Here is a 23,412-nt window from a genome sequence, read left to right as displayed (position 1 = left end):
GAGATTTGCATTTTGGCTACTCCAAGGAGTAATGATATCCAGGGTTTCCTCTTGCTCTTGAAAAACAGTATCAACATTGCGCTTTAAAAAAACCGAAGGGAAACTGTGTAGCGTAACAGCTTTATTGTTCATACAATGTTAATGCCTTTCATTATGGAAATTAGGAATATTTCTGTTGCCAGTAGAACAGATTACATATGTGCAATTCAAAGTACAGATCAGTGTACTACTAAATTGGTAAGCCCAGTTACCTTAATTTAAGTCTTGTTAGCTATCTACTGTGCAGCTGAGATGGCTGTTCTCCTTGTTCCTGGTGTTTTCAACAAATAAGGGAGTAGTTCACTTAAACCTCAAATTCAGTTCCAGTAATTTAAAGATTACTAGCTTCTCCAGTAATATGTAGAACATGACAAGAGCCAAAGCAGGTATGATTCTTTTATATGAAATTAGAAGCAACCTGTTGAGTATTTAGGATAGAAATGCATCTCTCAAATGCTCTATATGCAACGTCAGTCAGTTTTTCAGTATCTCACTAGGGTTCTTCAAATTTCTTTTCCTGAGCAGAGTAGGTTCTTCAACTCCCACTGCAGATTTTCACATCATTATTTTCACCAAAGTGTTTTATTTTGTATACTTTTTTCTAAATTATTTCTACTTTTTTTTCTAAATATTGCTAATGTGGATTCAGAGACAGTCACCCAATACAGCAGTCGTATACTAAATTTTATGATGCAGTGGAAAACCGTCTGTATAGGATTGTGGCAAAGGAGTGCTGGTGGTCAGTAACGCCAAATATAACAAGTTTATTAAATTAAAAGTTAGCTAATGCTCTGCAGTAACTGCTGATGTTTTTGTTTAAGTATTGCAGGTAGTTCTTTTGTATACTTGATGATTAGCCTATACTAGTATATCATTTCTGTTAGGTGAATTCATGAATTATGGGTTCATAAGGTACTTCTAAAACTTATTTTGAAATTTAGGCAGATAGAACTATTTTTTTTAGATTGCAGTTTTAAAAACTGAAGACAAGATCAGAAGGTAAATCTATACAGTTCTTATTAGGTTATGTTTACAGAGGAAGATGTGAAATTCTACCTCGCAGAACTGGCCCTTGCTTTGGATCACCTTCACAGCTTGGGAATTGTATACAGGGACCTGAAGCCAGAAAAGTAAAGTAAAATGTATTTTACCACTATTACGTGTATTTTGCTTGTTGCTTTGCATTTTCCACTATAGTGATGTAACAAATTAAAAATATTTTTGTTAGACTATGTAAACAAACATAAAATGTAAAAAATATATCTGTGATTTAAATGAAATAATATTGGATTGTTAAATTAGTAACAGAAGTTGGAGATCAAAATCGTTAACTATTGTATTTTAAATGTTATATGTGAACATTCCTCTTTATGTGTATTGGTGAATGTGAATTTTAATTTTCAGCATTTTGCTTGATGAAGCAGGACATATCAAGTTAACAGGTAGGTAACACTTATTAGTATAGCACTTTCTGAACATATTTCTCTGTAAGCTTTTAGTTATAAGCCGAAGATATGTATAGTGATGGCTGGAGTATGCGTGAGCCAGTATTTAGCTGTTTAGAAAATTTTTTATTGGACAGACTTTTTATAAGTCTGTATCCCTTCCCTATATAATGATTCTTTACATAGTATTAAGTACTTTTATTGAAGTATTTTAGATAGGCAGAGACTGTATCTGATGGTTTTGGTTGTTTACTAGATCCTGATGTCCTGCAGGTTCCGTTGAAGTTAGTTTTCATGTTGGCTAATATTTGCATAGATCAAGTTGCAGTGTTAGCAGCAATATTGCTGTAAAGTACAGATCCTAACTGCTGTGGTTAAAATAGAAGAAATGTAGTTGAAAATACAAAACCAGACATTGAATGTGTTTTTTAAAGGAGCTTTAGTTCAGGTGGTGGTATGTTAGTAACTAAAACTATCCACTATTCAGGTTAGAAAGGGAGCTGTATCAAGATTTACTGTGAAATGCCTTTTAACTGAGGATCAAGAGGTTATAGACCCAGGCTAAAGTTGCTGACTGTGAGACTTTTAAAAGGGAGCAGAGGTGCTTTTGGTTTAAAAAGATTTTAGTGTACAGTAAGACTTCTGAAATATTACTTTTTTTTTTTCTTTTCTGGATTATCACTTTTAAATGCATATAAAATTGCAGAAAAATATTCTATGAGGAACAATTAAAATATATACATTCTAGAAATGATATATACAGAAGACTGACTATTTGGAAACCAAATTACTATGAATTTCTGAAAGCTTTAAGTTACATTTAACGTGATGCTTTTGTATTATAAATTTCATTATATATTTTGATCTATAGATATTACTGTTAGATTCCAAGATAAAGTGAAGTTTTTTAAACTCTCAAAGACTTGATGGAATAATGGTGATGGAAATCAGGTTTATAAAATGCATCATTTTTAAAATTCTGCATGATATATTTAAATCCAATTCAATCCTAAAATTCTTACTTCCTTCTGAAACTGGAAAGAATAATCGATGGGATTATTGATTAGCAATCATTTCCCCTTTGAAAAAAGGGACGCTTGAGAGCCTCGTCTTGAGAGTTGGGCTAACATCAAGGACTTGTGTATTCAATGGCATTGTTCAAACTAGGGGGAAAAAAAGTATTCTGGGAATAAAGTGAGCAGATACACAAGACTCTACTGAACTTGAGTCAGGTTGCAGAACCATGTTGTCTTATATAACAACAATATTTTTAGTCTGATTTTATTTATTCATCATTCAGTAATACTAGACCATGCAGACTGCATTCTCTTTGAAACTCATTTTTACTTCTGTCCCATTTTTTGTGTGAATAAAGCAGGCAGTAAACAGAGAAAATGAGAGCTTTGGTTATCTTAAGGCTCTAAATGTGTGATATTTCAAATATTGAGTTATTTTGAGTAGTAATATTGATGACTAATCATCAATTTAGTATGACTTATAGAATGGTTTTGGTGATATGTAGTAAGCTGTCTGTGTATCTCTAGATATCTGCAGTTTCTTGTTTCATGAAGAGCTAGGGTAATCACATAATATTCCTGAAAGCAAACAAACAAAAGCTGTTGATACTTTGTTTTTGAAATACCGTATACAGTATTGTTTTTTTCTAAAGTTCTTTACTGGCTATATTCTTGTAATGCTGTTGTTGTAGACTTTGGACTCAGCAAAGAATCAGTAGATCAAGAGAAGAAGGCCTATTCTTTCTGTGGTACTGTAGAATACATGGCACCTGAAGTAGTAAACAGGCGAGGGCACAACCAGAGTGCTGACTGGTGGTCCTTTGGTGTTCTCATGGTACTGTATGCTTCGTTGCTTACCTTGCTTAAGGTCACAAATACACTGCATATATCTAAGTGAATGTGAAATAATGTAGTTAGAATAAGCTTGTCCAGATCTAATTATGAGTGCTTGGGTAAGGGGAAGAGAGAATTCAATAACTGAATTGCTACTGAAATAGCAACTAATTTGAATAAAATTTGCTTTTCACCTGCTTAGCCCTGTAAGGAGTACTTATCAGGAACTGTAAAAATCGTATCTGTAGTCCATTAGTAGTTTAGAACAGTTGTAGTCAGTGTGAAACCTCAGTTTGTATATTTATTTTGCATGTTACTTGATAGTTAAAAAAACCCTGAAGACTTGGTTTGATGGAATATTAATTGCATTTTTGTAAGAGTAAGCCTGTTGAATGAATACTGGAGCAGAGTAGTGAAATAAGCCAGTAATCGCTAGCACTTATGCCTTTGCTGTGATGTGTTAGAGCATCAGCCTGAAATACGCATACTGACATTAAAAGTAAAGTACTGTTTTAGAATTTATTCTTCTTGCTGTTTTCAGAGTATGGCAACATCTAAAACTTGGTTATGGAGGGGATTTTAGTACTTTAATGAAAGTAGCTTATGGATGTAAAATATGCCTACATCATCATTACATTACACTTGCCACTGTTGTTGTCATGTAGACTGCCAATGAAAACAAAAGTTTAGATCTGTGAACTTTTTTGATAATCTTTTAAAAGCTCAAGCCAGTATGTCTAATGTAGTGATAGGGAAGAGTACAGTACTTAACACTTTGTTTGAGCAACTGGGGGAAGAAGTGTTGATTTAGATTAACATTTGTTCTTTTCAGTTTGAAATGCTTACTGGTACACTACCATTTCAAGGTAAAGATCGAAATGAAACTATGAATATGATACTGAAGTAAGTATATCTTCTTACTTTTTGGAAAGTCAGAAAATGTAATTTTAAACGTGCTTTAACGGCTTGTTATAACTCCTTGTGCTTGAAGAGCATTAAGCTAGAACAGGAACAAAAAAGCCAAGCCCCCCTCAATAAGGTTTAGATCCCAGACCATGCAAATACTATTAAGTATCTAGAGGAATTAGAATCTTAGGGATGAACTTGTATTTTCATTGTAGGTGTTATAATAAAGATAAAAACAGGACAGTGATTTAGATCAGCATTAGTTACCACTCATGTTGTTGTTATACTCTCTTGCTACTGTTACAGCATACCTTATTTTGTAAGCAGTAGTTAATCAGGTGTTGCTTTGTGTACGTATATATGGAGAGTGCACTTACGTGCTCACATTTTTCATATTAAATTACCTCAGTTACAACAGAAGCTGTCTAACAAGACAAACTGGGTAAACTGGTGATTAGTAGGTGAAGTTGTTGGGCAAATATGTTCTTGTTTTTATTTGTGCTTAGCTAACAAAGAATTTCCTTTAGACCACATGCAGAGCCTTGGGCCTTTTGAGGGGGTGATAGTCAGGGGAGGGGGCGAGAGAGAAGCTCTGTTCTTGCCAACATACGGCAGTTTGAACTTACCCTGAGTACGAGTTTATAGTGATATTACCTGTGAAAGCAGATGGATTAGATCACTAGCCTCATTTAGAGCTCGAAGTGATGCTGCAGTTCTGCAGAAGAATTTCTTGCCTTAGCGTAATTGTTTTCATAAAATAAGCTTGGTAAAGTCAGTAAGCTTTTATATGATGGCTTAATAAGCTACTTCTTGAGGCTCTTGCTTCAAGAGGAATATTAGCAATCACTTCAGGGGCAAGTAATTTGGGATTTGGTGAGTCTCTTCTGGCGTTGATTCTGGTAGAGGTATTTTGGTGATAACTTCCTGGTGATGTGAAGATATCTTTGAAAATACATGTATTCCCAAGATAATTGTTTTACTCTATTTTAGCATAAAGCTTGTTTTGGGGGCTTGGGGTTTTTGGTCTGGTGTGGTTTTTGTTTGTTTTTGTTTGTTTTTTTGAAAACCACTCATATAATGTGAAACTTAAAAGCTGATGAGTTAAATGTGTAGACTCTACAAGACTTTGGAATAGACCCTTGATACATGAAATTGTGCAATGAAGTCTATGTAGACAATTTTTAGTAAGGTGCATTTCTTCCTCTTACTTGTTCTCTGTTTTCCTTTAGAGCAAAACTTGGAATGCCTCAGTTCCTCAGCCCTGAAGCACAAAGTCTTCTGAGGATGTTGTTTAAAAGGAACCCATCAAATAGATTAGGTTGGTTCATTTATTTGGATCTTTGAAATAGAAGTAGTTGAGCTGAGTTGATTATTTAAAGAAAGTAGTTGGTAGAAACTCTCAAGCTCTGGATGGTCAGTAAGACTTCGGTTTAGGTACCATTTCTTGTTAGTTTGGGTCATGACTTCCTGGGTTTGGCTGATGAATGATTACTTTCTTGGACCAGTGACTCTTAGCAGTAAGCCAAAGCTTTGACAGTGTCAGAGCAAAGGATATTGACTCTCTGTATTTATGGGCTTCTTGTACTCTGTTTGCCTCTCTGATGAGGTGTACACTACTTAATTGAGTGTTTTACATCCTTGGAATATTTCTGTATTTACAATTCCCTCAAATAACCATGTCTATGCAAATTTTTTAGAAATGAACTAATTTTTAGTGCAATCTTCTTCAAAGACTTTACCCAAAAGTGTTTTAGATACAGTATTTTCTTTGTTCAGGAGCTGGTTCAGATGGAGTTGAAGAAATTAAGAGACATCCTTTTTTTTCTACTGTTGACTGGAATGTAAGTACAAAATGATCTGAATGATAAAACTGTTTTTAATTTTTCTATGTGTTGTAGCATTATAAGTATTTGCATCTGAATAGGGCACAATAAACACTGCAGTGCTGCTGACTGTTACATTCTGGCTTCTACTATAATCTTACTTGGCATCTGGAGCTGTAGTATTTATGGTATAGACAGTATTAATTGTAAATTGTGCATTTTCTTTTTAAATAATTAAGAGCTGCAGCATTCTAAAGCTTAAATTGTCTGTTAGAGCATTTGTAGTTGGGAGAGGATGCTGTTGTTCCTTGTGTGCAAGAATCCTTCTCTTCAGTAAGTGTCTGTCTAGTGCTTCCGTGCAGGGCACAAAACCACACTGTGACTATAATGCTTTTTGACTTCTCTCTAGTTCGCCACAGCACATTCCTATTTTATCAGTCATATTCCACTCACAGTTGAAGTGTTGACTCTGGTGCTCTGAGATGATCAGAAGTCTGTACGAGTTCATGATTGCCTGCTTAAATTTTTAACAAGCACCTTGATGCTTTTTCTCTGTGGTTCTCTAATCTTTTGAGAAGTGTTTGCCAGAAACATTCTCAAAAGCAAGATGCTCTATAGCAAATAAATCCACTCTGAAAACACTCCTTTGCTATAATGCCTACAAAAGGATAGACACAATAAATAAGATGTTGCTGTGCTGACAGGACTACCTGCAGTGCTAGCCAATACTGTGCTCAACTGTCTCTTTAAAGCCTGTTGTCATTATCCTTCTCTTTATCTCTTATATTTACTTCTGAGAAGGTGGTTTTCTAACTGTGTTTATGCAGCGTCTACTTTAGAGTCCTGATTAGCAAGTAGAGTGTATGTGAGTACACTTCGTAAGAGAAGGTTGTGTTATTACGGCTTGACTATCTACTTTTTTTTTTTGAAGGGACTGATGTTGAAATAAATACCAACAAGGAAGTTTGAAAGATCTGCAGTTCTAACTCTTTATTTTTTCTTTTTTTTTTCTAAGCTTTTTTTATTTGACAGTGCTTTGTATTCATTTCAGTATGGTGGTGTTGATGACCACTTCTATATTGTATTTCATTATTTCTTTGGGATGAATTCAGGTCCCTCTTCCTTGTTGGTTTTTTTTTTTTTTTTAATTGAAGTATGTTGCATGTTCTTCTGCAGGAAGATTAAATGAAAAGAACTGCAAAAAATAGGTCTGAAAGGATGAGAGAAATGCCTAGAAAATGTTCTCAGAACTTCCTGAACTTTGCATGGGGCTTCAATATCATTTGACATGAAATTTTCTCTTCCTTATCTGTAAATGGGACTCACTACTGATTTGAGGTCACTTGGGCAATGCATTTTTCTAAAGTGTGTTGAGTAAAGGAGGAAAAAAAGGAGGAGCCATTGTTCTGCTTTCCCTTCCTTCCCCCGACTTAGTTTAGTACATTAGGAAAAACCTGGAATAGAGCTTTGAGAATTGGCAGTTCCTTGCCAAGAGGGACCCGCCTGTCACTCGTGAGAAGTCTTTGTCTGGGACCCAGAATAGAAAGGTAAAGACTGTATTCCATATCTCCCCTTTGGGGTGGGTTTTTCAGGGTTCTGACAAAACAGCAGTGAACCAGGTCTGGGATGATGATAGAAGGTAAGATGCGTGCTACGGCTGTTCCATGTTCTTCTGAATAAGCCAAAGATGAACTAGTGATGAGTAGCAGCCTGATGTTTTAGTTTGAAAAGTACAGATCTGGTAGATGAGGCGGATTCAGAAGAATAAGGAAAAAGAGCTGTGTATTGTTTGACTTGTTTGGTAACATTTCCCATAGCATTTCAGATCAAAGGTACATAAAAGTAACTCAGTTTTTCCATACATATTTGTGGTTTTCTACTTGCTATATATTACTCACTCTTTCAGAAAACGGTTTTAATACAACAATAACATTTGAGTTGCTTTCTCTTTAGCTTGGCAAAATTATAGCACCCATGGAAGTTTCACTTGCTCTTAATTACATGACTCTGTCCTTCTACTTTAGAAACTGTTCAGAAGAGAAATACAACCCCCATTTAAGCCTGCTTCTGGAAAGCCAGAAGATACCTTTTGTTTTGATCCAGAATTCACAGCAAAAACACCAAAAGGTAATTGTGCATGGTTATAAATTGGTGAGGTTCGTGGGACAAGAGGGGTCAAATTAATGTTACAACAAGCAGCTTACTAAGAGAAAAAGCCAGTGACAAAATTAAAAGGAAAGGGTGCAACAGGGTTCCAGTACTTTGAAGGGAGTATGTTCTCCTCAGCGAGTTCCTATTCTTTGAAATATTCTGCTAAACTTTGATTCACCGACCAAAAAAAAAAAAAAGGAGTATCAACAGCTACATTATGGTTTCTAGTTATGGTTTAAAGTCAGACATGCAGTGTTTGGGGGGGAAGTATTTAATACTAAAAGTAAACTAAATTTGAGTGCAGCAGTGATTATTTTTAGGGTCAGTATTCCACTGAAAATTACTTGCTTTAAGTAACTTTCTTGAGCCTATTAATTATTATAATTATTAAATTAAATCTTAAAACTAGCATTATAATAATCTTTTCATTGAGCTGTTCCCCTCACTACCCATGCTGAATTTGACTTTACTCTTGAGAAAACAGGGATTCAAAGGTAGACAAGGGTGGGGAAAATGTACAGTGGACAGACTACCTGTCTCAATATAGTTGACATCTCAAATAGTTTCAAGAAGCTTATGAAAATTTATCTTTAAAATATCCCTTAGATTATTACACTACAAAAATTTCCAAGTAACTGAACTTGGAAACAAAGACAGTAAGTGCAAACAGTTATTGCTCAGTATGTGTCAAGTTTCACTTCAGGTTTTCTTTTGTGAATTTTTCTTTACTGCTGCATCCAACTTTTCACACCACTTCTCATGTTTGTTTGGAGAATGTCTGTGGTTCTAATAGGCTACACAGAATTATCAAGCTGTGCTTACTGTGAAAATTCAAACAGTCAATTCAGAGGTGCACATAATATAATCTGAGGAAAATTTGGTTCTAATTATTCAGTAGTATTACTAATTGAATATTCTTGTATTGCCTCACTTCTGCCTTGCCAGCAGCACACATACCACTGAAGCAGCAAAACCTGCAGGCATTCTTCTTTGTGATGCATAGAGTTGAACATAAGACTATGATCTTTATTTCTTTCTCACAAGTAGTGTTGTGCTTCAGTAAACGTCTTCCTAAAAACATGTATTCATACGTTAGTTCCTGCAGTGTTTTGCAGTTTTAGATAAAACCCAGGAATACTTGCTTTGTGTATGTTATTGAAATAAGAGAAGACAAATAACTGACTAGAAGTCTTATTCAACATCTGGCATTCCCCTTGTTTGCTTCCCTTCCCTCAAAATGTTTCTTCCAACATATCTCTCCTGAATGTTAAAAAAATGGCCCTGCTAGGATTTAGCCATGCTAATCAAATGTGTATGCCTCTAGATTCTCCAGGAGTCCCACCTAGTGCGAACGCGCATCAGCTCTTCAAAGGATTTAGTTTTGTTGCAACCACTACTGTAGAAGATCATAAAGTATCGCCACTCACCAATATACTGCCAATAGTACAGGTAACATTTTATTTTTGAGAAACTTTTTTGTCATGCCAAAGACTGACCAATACTTAGTGTCTACAGTCTGTTCTTTTTTGTTGGGGAGACTATTATAACATGTGCATTATTAAAATGCTTCCATGGGATATTTTTCAATTTTAAAAAGCGAGTTGCTGTTTTTCTGGAGGCAGAATTCGAAAGAGAAAGCATGGGCAAGCAGAAGAAACTTCTGCTGTTGGAAACAGTATTATGGCAAAGAGCTTCTTGTTGCTTTAGATGACAGCTTGTATGTGTTTGTTTTTTAAAGCAACTTCATGGAAACAGCGCACAGTTTACTGATGTATACGAACTGAAGGAAGATATTGGTGTTGGTTCCTACTCTGTTTGCAAGCGATGTATACACATAGCTACAAATATGGAGTTTGCTGTAAAGGTACTTTGAATAAACGTCACAGTGACAGTTCTGAAATTATTGTGTAGTAGATTTGTAAATTTAAATGCATGAATTTTCTAGTTACTGTAACTGTTTATATGCTGTGAGAAATGAAAAACAGCACTTTCTTCATTTGTTTAAGTTGTGTATTGGCTTCTATAGCTCTTCTTTTTGTGGGGAAGGTTATGGCCTTGAAGGAACTGGCTTTGCAATTACAATCTTGAAGCCTGAAAATATTGTATAACGATGAGCACACCTGAAATAAAATAAGATCCACAAGGCTGGAACTGGGCTGCAGGGAAGTAGTGATGCTTCAGTCCATTGCATTTCCTTGTCCATTGGAGCAGAACAGACTGCATTAATGATACAGTTTTAACTGGTGGCAAGGAGAGAGCAAGAAATGAGTAAACAGTGGGATGTGAAGCTGGAAGATGAATTAGTCATTATTAGTAAGAAGTAATGAACTCTAGAAATTTTTTTATTCTGTTGTTGAAGTGAGAATATAGATACAAAAAAATTTCTTTATTAAATAGACTTTGTTTAGCCATGTTGTTTTTCTTGTTGCTATATTTTGCAGATAATTGATAAAAGTAAGAGGGATCCCTCAGAAGAAATTGAGATTCTCATGCGTTATGGCCAACATCCAAATATTATCACTTTAAAGGATGTATGTACCTCTTTTTCTCTTCTACCTGTTATAACACAGTAGTCAATAAATAAATATAGATGTAGGGAGTTTATTGGGATTTATTGAGTTTCTTTTACATAGTAAAATATATTAGGAGAGAAGTACACATAGTAAAGTGGTGAGTATTTCAAAATATGACATTGTCCTGATATTATTTTTTTCTAAATGCTGTTTAGTGAACTTGAAGTGAGAAATGATGTAAAGGTTAGAAATGTCGTATTTCCTTTTATTTCAAATGAGTAGCTAATGTGTTGGTAATCTGAATCTGAAAAAGCAGTTGCATGTTGTCCTCTACGTGCAAAGTGCCAGCAGCTATAAGTTGTCCATGGAGGGGAAGAGCAATAGGGAGCGGTAGGCCTACTCTCCTCTTACAACAGAAGTTCTTACGCTGAAAAAATTAATTCCGAGTCATGAATTAACAATCAATTACCTCAATGTCTCACAGAATGACACATAAGCTTTCTTATACTTCATGCTTTAAGGCTCCTGAATTGCAGAATTAAATTTTTCAGTCCCTGCTGTTTGTGCTTTATGTTCATATGTGAATAGGTGAACAATCTAGTCTGTAATTTCATTTATCAGGATGTATAATTCTAGATGATCTTTTTTTTATAGATATGTGTGTATTTATGTATGTATGCACTTGTTAAACTTCTCATCAGGTGTATGACGATGGTAGATTCATATACCTTGTCACTGAACTGATGAAAGGAGGAGAGCTGCTTGATCGAATTCTCAGACAGAAGTTCTTCTCGGAACGAGAGGCTAGCGCTGTATTATACACTATAACTAAGACTGTGGACTACCTGCACTGCCAAGGAGTGAGTGATTTCTTCTATGACATAGCTTCTTTCACATTTCTTAGAATTAACAAATGCCTTTTGTTATGTGCTTTGGTTGGCTTAGTTTTATGGCAGAAGAGAAGAAGATTTCTGAGTGTTTTATGACAAAGGTGAAAAATATAAACAACTCATCCTGTTATTCTGGCAAGCCCTTTTGACTCTACTTTTACAGTTTATGAAACAGCAGATATTTATTCTCTTATGCTTGTTGGCAAATGGTTATGTTCGTTCCAGTTGCAGTATGAGCCAGTAGGCTTTTTTATGACATTACTTGAACTAGAATTTTTTGTTACTTGAAAGTTATATAATTGTGTCGAACTGTTAATAAGTATATTAATCTAGAGAATAGTTTTTATAAATTGCAAATTACGTACAAACAAATGTACATGCAACTTCTAAATGATAGATTTTAAAATTTCTTTCTTTGAAGGTAGTGCATCGAGACCTTAAACCTAGTAATATTTTATATACGGATGATTCAAATAATGCTGATTCTATCAGGATTTGTGATTTTGGATTTGCAAAACAACTTCGAGGAGAAAATGGACTACTTCTAACTCCGTGCTACACTGCAAACTTTGTGGCACCAGAGGTATCTTAAGCTGCTGTGTGTTTTCTCTGTGCTGTTTTTGATGTATCAAGTACTTAAATTTTTTAGCAGTGCTTTAAAAAAAAAGAAATTCTGCTAGTTTTCCTTAAATACAATTATAAATACTTTATAAACACTGGTGCCTATGTTTATAATAAACCTGCTTTAAAAATAGCAGAAGCCACCCTCAAAAATAAGATATAAGCCTGTTGAGAATCTTAAGAGATGATGTTCTGGGAACAAGAAATATTGTTGATAGTTACTGTAACCTGTATATTGAAAAATAAATAATCAAACCTCTGAAATTATCCTCTGATTGACTTACCCTTCCTTAGGCCATGTAGTGGTATTGGTTTGGGGTGTTTTTTTAATATATGAAAAGTCTTTAACACTCTTTGTTTTATAGGTTCTCATGAGACAGGGATATGATGCTGCTTGTGACATATGGAGCTTGGGTGTTCTTCTTTACACAATGTTGGCAGGGTGAGAAATACTTCTTAGCTTTTTCATTTACCTAAAATTCCAGCATACTGCATGAATCCATGCTTTCAGTAAAATTGTAAGATATTACCTCATTGATTTGAATGCGGAATGACAAAGACACTGAAGTGGAACAGGAAGCTATAAGTAAATGCATACATAAACTAGGCTTATCTTACAGGTAGGTTCAAGGCTTCTCTATTCTATGGTGCATGACTGGGGGATGCCAAAGACGCTCCCCAGTTTCCAGGAGAGAATTTAGTCTGTGGAAGTATGTGGTGGTTTTTCTTTTTTCTCCTTCTGCCTCTTGTCCTCCCCACCCTACTACCCTTGTAGTCCACCTTTTTGTATGTCCTGCCACAGGCTTGACTCCTTCTAGAACTCAGTGACTTGTAACCTCTTAAGTTTTCTAAACGTCTAAACTTTCCTTAAGCGTTCTGAAGCGCTTAGTGACTGAACGATAAAAGGTTTTCTGAATTTTGCTCTAACAGAAAAATAGCAGATTTTTTTTGTCTTATAGATAAATACTATCTATTGGAAACTGTTCCTCTTGATAAACTTGTGCTTCTCCATGTAAAATCACCAGCACCACTACAGTTCTGTCATCAAAACTCAGCTTACTATATGATTTAAGTGCAAGTATGCAGATATTGGGCAGTATACTGCCTGCACACTTGAGAAACATTGTCTGAAGAAAAGGTATGGCAGGTCAAAAGTCTGGGGGAGGAATGGTCCAGCATGAATTCCTATCTTTCCATTTTGTTCCTCTTACGCTCATCAACTGAAAGACTAAAACTAACTGGCTGGGATAGTTCCTAAACCTCTGTTGATGATGCTGGTTGATCTTTCTTCTATGCAGAGCTTTCAAAGTACTAAGACAGAACGCATTAAGCTTAATTGTTATTGCTTGCAAGCTAATTCAAAATCTAAGGGGTATTATGATGTAACTACTTAATTAGAGTAAGATTTGGGTTTTATAGTTAAAACTATCGTGGTACTAGCCTATGATCGTAGGAGATGCCAGAACATCGTAATGCTCTTGACATTGTTAAAAGGTGTATTTAAGCGATTCAGATTGGCTTTCAGATTTGCCAGTTTAGTTTTCGAGTTCATCACAGTGGGATTTGTAGAAACTAAGCCAAATTTACAGGAAACCCTGTAAACTGTTATAAGTCTCCCAAACCAATGATCTTGTGGTTTAAGCCTCCCAAACTCACTTAAGTAAAAAAACTATCATGAAAATTTTCTTGTAGTTTTTCCTAAATGATAGGTGTGTGTACACTGTGTTCATTCATTCTGTGTCTAATTAAATGCACATACGCTAAACATGATATTACTCCAGCTTTACTGGGCCATTCTGTTAGGGTACTGTTCCAGGTTTGGATTACTTTACATGCTCTGGTAATCTAGCATAACTTGTGTTTATGAATCACTTCTATTTAACTTGAAAGTCTGCACTGATTAGAATGCATTATTAAGATATTAACTTAAGACATCTTTTTAGTCTGCATCTCCCATTTATTCTACTTGATGAACTACAATTATGGGAGAAAAGAAAATAATATAGTTTTGAAGATGAAATGCTAATATAAGTAGTATTTAATAGTGCATAGTGTGTTTCTGTCAGTAGTGGGATATCTACTCGGAATGATTCACGAGATTTTACCAATTTCTTGCAGCTTCATACCTATAACAAGGCATTTTGGTTTTTTTGTCTTTCAACAGCTATACTCCATTTGCCAATGGTCCTAATGATACTCCAGAAGAGATCCTGGTACGGATAGGCAGTGGAAAATTCTCTTTAAGTGGAGGCAACTGGGACACTGTTTCAGATGCAGCAAAGGTGTGAATGTGTTTTGGTTTTGTCCTCATATTTTTGTAGAATTCAAATGAACACCTACTGAACTTCATAAAAATAGACTAGTCTAATACAGTAGTTTGCTATTATTACCTGCAAACTTTATTGCAATGAAGGTCATCTAGTCCGGCCTCCTGCTCAAAGCAGGGTCAGCTGTGAGATCTGACCAGGTAGCTCAGGGCTTTATTCAGTCTGACTTTAGAAACCTCCAAGGGTGGAGACTGAACAGCTTGCCTGGGCAGCCTTTTCCAATGCTTGGCTGCTGTAATGAGGAAAAAGCTTCTCCTAATTTCAAGCCAGAACATCTCTTGTTTTACTTTGTCCTCTGTCTCCATTCCTTTGGTCACACTGACTAAAGGAACGTCAGCCTTCTTGGATGCCAGGTCACACTGGTAGTTCAGGTTCAGTTTACTGTCTACCAAAACCTCCTGGTCCTTCTCAGCCAAGCTAGTCCCCAGCCAGTCAGTCCCCACCCTGCACCTTGGAGACAATTTCTTCCTTTCCAAGCACAGGATTTTGCATTTGTCCTTGCTGAATTTTGTATGGCTTTGGTTAGCCCATTACTCCATCCTGCCTAGGTCCCTTTGGATGGCTGCCCTGCCCTCGAACTCATTAGCTCTTTCCCCACGCCTCCAGTTTGGTGCCCCACTGCAAACTTGGCAAGAGTGCACTCTCTTCCTTCCCCCTGGTCACTTATAAAGATTTTTAAATAAGATAAGTCCCAATATGGGCTTTTCTAATCATCAGTGGTTTTTTATTCCTTGTTTTTATTGGATCAAAATCAGGTGTGTGTGGGATTCCTTAAATGGAAGGATGACTTTTTACAATTATCTGTTAGTCCTAGTAGCTAACCAGCCTTGCATTAATAGGTTAACGTTTTTGTAGTGCAATTTCTTAAATGTTGTTCAATGCTGAAGTCATGAGGTCTTTCGTCTTTGTTAGTACTTTCAACAATTAAACTAGTACTTTAACAACCAAATATATCTGGATATCTTGCCAAAAATCTTGATCAGCTTGATTATGCAGTTGTCCTTTTTATTTAAAGACTGCATCTCCCATCAATTGCTGTATGTGCTCTCTGGGTTTGGTGTTGGCCTGGTCTGTAGGTATCTTAGTCACCACTGTTACCTTTTATAAAGCTTGGCATTAATATTGAATCTTTTCCTGATCCTTTGGAACTGCACTACTTGTTCATTTCAGTCGGAGTGATTCAGAATACTTGTTGGCTGATGCTGTCTTAGCACAAGCAATTCATTTCTGTATATTTAAGAATGCTTAACATTTTGTACCTAAAACAAAGGGAACATTCTGTCAGCTTGTTCATATTTTGTTTTCTTTCAAGCTATTCCTGTCTCTGTTCTGTGCCCTTCCCACCCAGCTCTTTTTTTGACCAACGTTGTAATTAGTACCTTATTGCTAATGCTTCTAAATAGGCAAAAACAAGTGTCCATTTCTGCTGGCTTTACTCTTTATATAGCTCCTTGAAGGAAAAATTCTTTGATAGTATATCACTATATATGAATTCGATTGTAATATGTAGTCAGCAGACCCCAAATGTGTAGTTGAATGAGGAGAGATGTTTGCGAATAATAGCTTTCTTCCGTAAAATCTGACTGCTAAATTTGAATAGGATTTCTAGTCTTTTAAAGATTATATTAATAGTAAACAAACTGAAATATGAAACACACAAACAACAGTAAGTTTCTTTACAATAAAGGCTTGCTCTGTTAAACTGATTAAATAGTACACCACATTGTTTTCAGACTTCTGTGGTGTCAAGGCACAGAATGATCCAATTTATCTGATGATTTGTGTGTGTGTGTTTGCATTGTGTTAGTCCCTGCCACATAGGGTACTTTTTTTCATTGCTGCCATAATTGATGCTTTAAAGTCTGTATATAAGATTATTTTAACTCAATAATATGTGTGGTTTTCATTTTTATCTAGGACTTGTTATCACATATGCTGCATGTAGATCCACATCAGCGATATACAGCAGAGCAAGTATTAAAACATTCGTGGATAGCCTGTAGGGACCAGTTGCCGCATTATCAACTAAACAGGCAAGATGCACCACATCTAGTAAAGGTAAACCAACCTGAAGGCTGAATGTTGCTTGAGCTGGTGGATGCGCAATGAATTGGGTTGCTTTTAGAGCTACGGGCAGAAGTAATTTTTTTTTCTTCAGAAAAGAAATTAGCTTTCTTTTTGTTTTCCCTGGTACATGCATATTTAAGTTACATAAGCAGACAAATTAATGGTAAACTACTACTTTTAACCTATGTGTAAAGGAAGAGATTTTTCTGGGTGTTTTGTTTTCAAAGATTAAGGTAGCTTTGGCCATATAGAGACCTGATAAGGAAGTTATCTGAGACTGCCACAGGTCTCCTAGCATTCTTATTGCATATTCAGGAAATCTTTTAGGATTTGTTTCTATGACTGGCTCTTATTGTGCTTTCCTAACATAAATTAATAAACTACGCTACAGTTTTTCCACGGGTACTTTATCTGTTTGTTCTGTATATGTGTTTCTGACTTGTGACACAAAAACGTTCTACTGTCTGCAGACAGCTTTTAAGTTGACTTCATTAGTTTTGTTGGATTCAAAAACAAGGACCTGTGATAGCCAGTCTTAATTGTGTTGTCTTCGTAAGTCAGGACCTGAATAGCCACTTAAGTGGCTGTATTTGATAAATTGATGCTAATGTTGCTGGGAAGATACTAATTCTGACCTGCATTAAAAGGTTACTCTGACGTCTCAGGTATGTAAAAGAAATACACAGGAAAGAAAAAGAAATGTCAGACACCCATGCCTCGAAACTTGAAGGATTCAGCAATAAATGTTTTTTTTCAAAACAAACCTTAGAGAATGTCCATGACCTCCCATAAGTGCTGGGTTTTTTATAGAGTTAATTAAGAATTTAATATTCAGTTGCTTTATTTTCTGATAAAAATGACCTTTACAGCCTTTTATGTATTTCATTGTTCTCTAGGGAGCCATGGCTGCTACGTATTCTGCACTGAATCACAAGACATTTCAGCCAGTGTTAGAGCCTGTTGCAGCCTCAAGTTTAGCTCAGCGACGGAGCATGAAAAAGCTAACATCAACAGACTTATAGATCCACTGGGACACCTTAGCAAACAGAAGCAAGGGGAAAATCCAATAAGTGGCTCTATTTTGCCTGACCTGTGATCAAAAGGCATCTATGGTTTCCTGCTACACTACTTGAATTCTGTAAAAGTCCTTTTTTTAAAAAGAAAAAAAAAATCCACAGGTTCATACTGTGTTGTTTTACAGGCTGTATCTGTTAAATTAATTTAAACATCAGGTACACCATAATGAATTTCTCTACACTGTCCTTTAAGAGATCTGTTGCAAATATTCTTTCACATTCTGTATAGTTTTGCTGGGTTCATTTAAAAAATGGTTTAGGGGACCGTTGCCAATGACCAAGTTGTACATAAAGTGTCAGTGTAAGTTTTCTTTTCTTCACACCTTTAGACCCTGTTGTGAAGGACAAATTCTTAATTTTGTAATTGGGCACTTAATTCATTCAACTTAATTCATTTAACTTGTTCATTACTATTATGAAAAGCTGACTAATGTATTGTGCTGGTGTTAAATGCATTAGTGTTAATTTGGAAGGTCTGTGTTTGCATGGTGCCGGTAACTGATAAGTTTATGTGAAAATACAAACAAAAGGGATGTGTAAGATTCTGCACTTTACCCATAAACTTAATTTGATCACTTGTGACCCAAAAGAAATGCTGGATAACAAATGGCCTCTTACAGGAAAATGGACATTTCTCGTTCTTACCGTGAATGGTATTGTGTCCTGCACTGAGCTGGAGAGAGTAAGTATGTGTATAACCTGTCAAAATTAAGGATCTCGATAACATTGGTACCACTTTAAGACAACATCGTGCAATCCAATGCTTTCTGTTATTTGTATTGTCTATCCGTTAGTACAATGACTAAGATACTGTTTCCTCAGCAGTCGTTTCCACTGAATATACCCAATATTAAGTTTGTTTGGCATATAAGGCAAACTGACACTTTATTATAACAAACTTGGCACGTGGATTTTATTTTTTATTTATTTGATTTTTATAGAACGTTGCTTCTATCGGAATCTCTCGCTGCATGTACAAATATTACAGAACATAAATGCAAAATTCTGTTTGCCTAACTGTAGGGGTAGCTTGGGAAAATAAATAAGCCTTGCAGTGTGCCCAGATAAGGGAATTCTGACCAAGAAATTTCACAGTTATGGACAAGTTACTGACAATATCCTGTCGCCAGCGCTCACTTGCCCTCTCTGTCTTGGTGTTAGCAATTCAGCTGTTTCTAAATGCTGTGATGGAGAGGAAATTAATTTCAGGGCCAGAATTATCCTGGGGTTTTCTGACTCAAAACCAGTGCTGACTGCTAGTAGACTGGGAACTACAGCATTCAGAGGTGATGAGCTTAAAAGTATTTTCAAAAGTTGTAGACACTACTGTGCAACTGTACTGTCATAGTAGGATGATACGCATTTTAAATATTAAGTCTGTTAGTGACCAACAGTTAGACTGTGAGCAGTTAGAGAATCCAAGTGACCAAAAATGAAATGTAGTTCAGACTGATTTGCCGTCATGGAATTTCCTGTTCCAGATCCCTTTGGTAGCCAATTACGAGACACCAGTGATGGCAGAACTCGGCGTTTTGAGACAGGGAAAAAAGCTTTCGGGAGAATTCTGGCCCGACTGCCAAGAGTGGCGGTAGTAACTCAGATCTTAAAAGGCAGAGGGTGCTGGCTGGTTTTTGCTTATACCTGTGAAGTACTCGATGGCATTGGAAGTACTATTAGATAAGCTGCTTTATTTTGTTGTGGTGGGGGAAGATGGAAATTATCTGGCCAAATAGTTAGGTATGAATATATGTAGATTTGAGACTTAATGAATATAGCAAACATAGGTGTGCTATTTGTATCATGCAGAACATACCCCATACTAAATTTCTTGAGTGTTTGATAGATGTTGGAAGCTTTAGGGGCCGTTTGTGCCTAGTTTTGAGGTGCCTGTTTGAAATGCTTGAAAGCTTATCAAAGAACACAACTGCTTCCTGGAAAGCTTATTGTTTAGTACAAAATCTGCCCCTTAGGCAGCTGGTTCATCCTTCTTTTCGTTACTGAAGACCTTTGCCAGCCAGAATGCCTGTAAACCTCTTGTCTACAGTCTGTTGGTAAAATTTTTTTGTAAATTCACAAATGACTGCCAGAAGAATTTGAATTCACTCTAAGGAAAAAAAAAAAAAAAGTGGTGGAAATAAAGCCCCCTTAGCCAAGGTCAAGGTATAATGTGGGTTGAAACATAGTAGTAAAAACTGTGTTGGGGATAGAGGGTAATGCAAGGCGTGGAACACAACTAAAACGTCAAACTTGAATTGTCTTCAGCTTTCCCGTAAGGTAGCAGCTGGTCTTTAATGGCTTTATTCATGAATCATTTAACAGTGTTTATATTGGTATTTTCTTTTAGCTTGCTTAGAAGCACCACATTATAAGCACCTTAAAAGCATTTTGCACAGAAGCAGTTGTAAGCAGCTGAAGGTACTTAAGTTCTTCTTGGTGTGCAACACAAAGGTGGTAAGAGGAAAAGTACACAAACAAGATGGATATTCTGATTCTTAGCAAAGAATTTAAAACATCTTCTATAAAGTTATCCCTGCTGTCTTTATATCATTACTAGCCTTTAGTGCAAGTGGTACTCCTGGGGTAAAAGCAAGGTTTCAGTGACTGCAACATTACAAAGTTGTCTTATCGCAAGGAAAACATATGGACAAACACCTTTGTTATATCTGACAGGCCAGGGTACACTGGCATGCCAATTTGAATCCTTAATTTTGGGGGGTAAAGTTCACTTGCTATGAATATTTGACCATATCAGTCTTTGAAACATTTTTGGATATGCAGGGATACAAAAGAGCTCACTTGCAGTTTACTATATAGCATTTAATGATAATCTTCTTTGTGATACTTCTTTTGGAATATCTTGCATACTTCTCATCTTTTTTTTTTTTTTTTCCCCAAACTTAGGTTTTGTTCAATTAAGCAATTACATAAAGGTAGCATGCTCTGCTCATGAGTAATCAGTTAGATGTTTGAAATGGAAGAACACTTAATTTGAACGTACTCTTGGCTGGAGTGAAAGGTTAGTGTACATTGTTTCACTTTCATATTGTCTCTGTGCAGTTCAAGGTTACAAACTAGTTACAATCTTACTATCTTATGGATTTACTTTTTTTAAAAGTAAGAGTGAAATTTTTACAAAGGCTTATAATTACAAAGAAATAGGCGTACATACTAGGTATTTAGAGGAATTTCCAGCGAACTAATTAATATCTTAAATGATGTAATATTTTGGATATGGCTTCTGTTACTGCCAGCAAAATAGCTTCTACTCTGATGTTTGGTAATGGCAATTATAAATAAGTGCTAGTTCTCAAGTGCAGATAGAGCCTGATACATTCTCACTAAAGAGAGTAGATTCCCACAAACATCAGCTATAGCTGGAGCAGGCTTGTGACGTGTTTTGCTGTTCTTTTACCCCTCGCATATCGCAATTTCTATCTTCAGTTATCCTTTTGCTAAAAAGTGAGGAACTCTATTGTATTCCTGTTACGTATCCAAAAACTATGCAGTGGCATCGGTATCAGCCAGTGGTGCATAACGAAGAGTGCCCATACGCGAGAGCATTACCGTGGGTGGATTCATTTAAGCCACTGTTTTGTGGCTTGTGTAGTCTCAATGCTGCTGTTAGCATGTTGTGTGTGTTTTCCCGTTATGCTTAAAACTAGTAAATTCTTTTTGACCATGCGAAGAGCCTAAGGTGTAGGTGGTCTAAGCGTACTGTCTGTTTGAGGCCTATGTTTTAGTATGGTTTAAATGTTCTCCTTGCATCCAGAGAAGGCATCCAAAACCTCACCCAAGTCAGTCATATTGAGCTTGAATTCTGTCTTCCATGTTTTAATTCATTTTCGAAACCTAATCTTCATATGTTCAATAGTTAAAATTACCTCTAGCAGACTTCAGCAATTGGAAGCTATTTGCAGTATACTTACAAACTGGTCATTTGCAGTGACAGATTGCTGCAGCCAGTACTCGGCGCTCTGCCCTCAAATGTTACAATTAAAAAGTTGAGATAGCTTGTAAGAATTGAGTTCAATGAATTACACCATACTGTAGTAACTATCCTGATTTGTATCGATGAAATTAGGCTAAAACATCAATGCAAACATGGGGGTTTATGTACTTCTGTAGCACTTAAGCTTTTTTTCAGTCCTATCCAGAATTAGAAGTTTGCAAATATTTGTGGGAGGGAAGGAAGGAGCAGGCTTTTCTTTCTCAAAGTTTTCAGAAGGCTTCTGAAGCCGTGATAAGAGTCCTTATGTAATCCTATGGGAGCTCTATACGGTTGGAAAAAATAAAAAATTTCTCCTTGAAAGTTTATTCAAAAACTTTCTTGGGTATGTATTGATACCTGTTGGTAACACGCCCAAGCTGTCATTCATACCGTACCATCCTTCGGCATTAACACCCTGTTAGTTAAGTACATTCTGCATGCTGTTTGTCCCCACTTCAGTGTATTTTTTTAAAATGTTTACTCCCCCAAATTATGTTGTTGTTAAGCCTACATTTTCCTTTGGGAATAGAAGAATGAATACAAATTTAAAAAACAAAACAAAACCACCCTTACTGTATAGCTAAAGCTGACTTGAGTATTACAATAACTTATGTAATTAGAAGTCGTCGCCCCCAAAATAATCAACGTCTTGGTTTTCTTGAGATCTTTCCTATGTAATGAAAGCAAACTTTCTTTGAAAGCTTTAAAAGAGATTTAATTATGTCTCTTAATTAAGATTTGGGCAACAGCTTATTACCAATAGTGAGTTTGAATAACATTGAATCCTGTTTTGGGTTTTTTTAATGTGAGAACTGAAAAGATGCTCGAAGTGGATCTCCTTTGCAGGACAAAGTGTTCCTATTTTGTGTGTTTTGCATTAGGCTTCTGAGCAGCGTTTGCTAAGTAATTGCGTTGTCATAATATCCCAAGCACTTTGGCATCTTGCACTGATACTCTGATTAGAGCTAAAACTCTTCTGGCACGTGACTGGCTATAAATCTCAATATACGAAAGGGCATTAATTGAAAACAGTGTGCAATGAATTACATGCTCTCTGAGGTACTTCAAAGATGAAACTATACAAAAGGTCCCCGTTATCAGACATTGTAACTGTCATTTCTTTCTCTAAGCATATTGTGGATTTTGTATCATATTGTATTTATTTCATTTAATTTTAAAAAAAATGTTTTCTTTAAAGCTCTGTATATATTGACATTAAAGTTTGCATTGTACTACGTTCTCTTCTCCTTGTAAGGCTGAATCTAGTAGTGCATTGTACGGTATGTTGTTTTTCTTTGCACTGTGCTGCTAAAAGATACTATTGCCTTGAATTACGACATGCCAAAGACAACCTCAAAATTGTATTTATTTTTGTTAAACTTTGTGAATAATGATAAAGGTACAGTTTTAAATAGCTGGCAGTTCCTTGAGTACTAGAATAAAAAGGTTGCAAATTCATAATATTTTATAATTGACAAAAATCCATCATTTATGATTTGGAAGTTCACCAACTCCTTTTTTTAAATTGATATAAAAACCAATGAGCGAACATTCCTAAATTAAATGTACTGTGAATTGCATTATTTGGTAAACCTTGCCAAAAATCTCACATACATCAAGAGCTGTTTATAAATTTATACTCACAGTCAAGTGTTTCATGCCACACTTTCAATAAAACATACATTCACTGATAGGATTGATGTATTACTTTAGGGT

At 35.9% G+C, this 23,412-nt stretch overlaps 1 protein-coding gene across 1 annotated transcript in view; it reads left to right on the top strand.

The window, feature by feature from the left end:
* Positions 1-22,933, top strand: part of RPS6KA6 (ribosomal protein S6 kinase A6) — a 42,974-nt gene extending 20,041 nt beyond the window's left edge. The window contains exons 7-22 of the mRNA XM_050901550.1: positions 1,063-1,169; positions 1,444-1,481; positions 3,193-3,335; positions 4,167-4,237; positions 5,470-5,558; positions 6,017-6,081; positions 8,088-8,190; positions 9,539-9,663; positions 9,953-10,078; positions 10,656-10,745; positions 11,429-11,587; positions 12,039-12,200; positions 12,604-12,680; positions 14,403-14,520; positions 16,483-16,623; positions 17,529-22,933. Coding sequence (XP_050757507.1) covers positions 1,063-1,169; positions 1,444-1,481; positions 3,193-3,335; positions 4,167-4,237; positions 5,470-5,558; positions 6,017-6,081; positions 8,088-8,190; positions 9,539-9,663; positions 9,953-10,078; positions 10,656-10,745; positions 11,429-11,587; positions 12,039-12,200; positions 12,604-12,680; positions 14,403-14,520; positions 16,483-16,623; positions 17,529-17,654 — 1,740 coding nt within the window. The 3' untranslated portion in view covers positions 17,655-22,933. The remainder of the gene's footprint in view (positions 1-1,062; positions 1,170-1,443; positions 1,482-3,192; positions 3,336-4,166; positions 4,238-5,469; positions 5,559-6,016; positions 6,082-8,087; positions 8,191-9,538; positions 9,664-9,952; positions 10,079-10,655; positions 10,746-11,428; positions 11,588-12,038; positions 12,201-12,603; positions 12,681-14,402; positions 14,521-16,482; positions 16,624-17,528) is intronic.
* The last annotated feature ends 479 nt before the right edge of the window (positions 22,934-23,412 follow it).

This window comes from Gymnogyps californianus, chromosome 9, assembly GCF_018139145.2.
Source record: "Gymnogyps californianus isolate 813 chromosome 9, ASM1813914v2, whole genome shotgun sequence".
In the NCBI taxonomy this organism is placed as follows: domain Eukaryota; kingdom Metazoa; phylum Chordata; class Aves; order Accipitriformes; family Cathartidae; genus Gymnogyps; species Gymnogyps californianus.
This window is presented reverse-complemented; position numbering and strand designations above follow the sequence as displayed.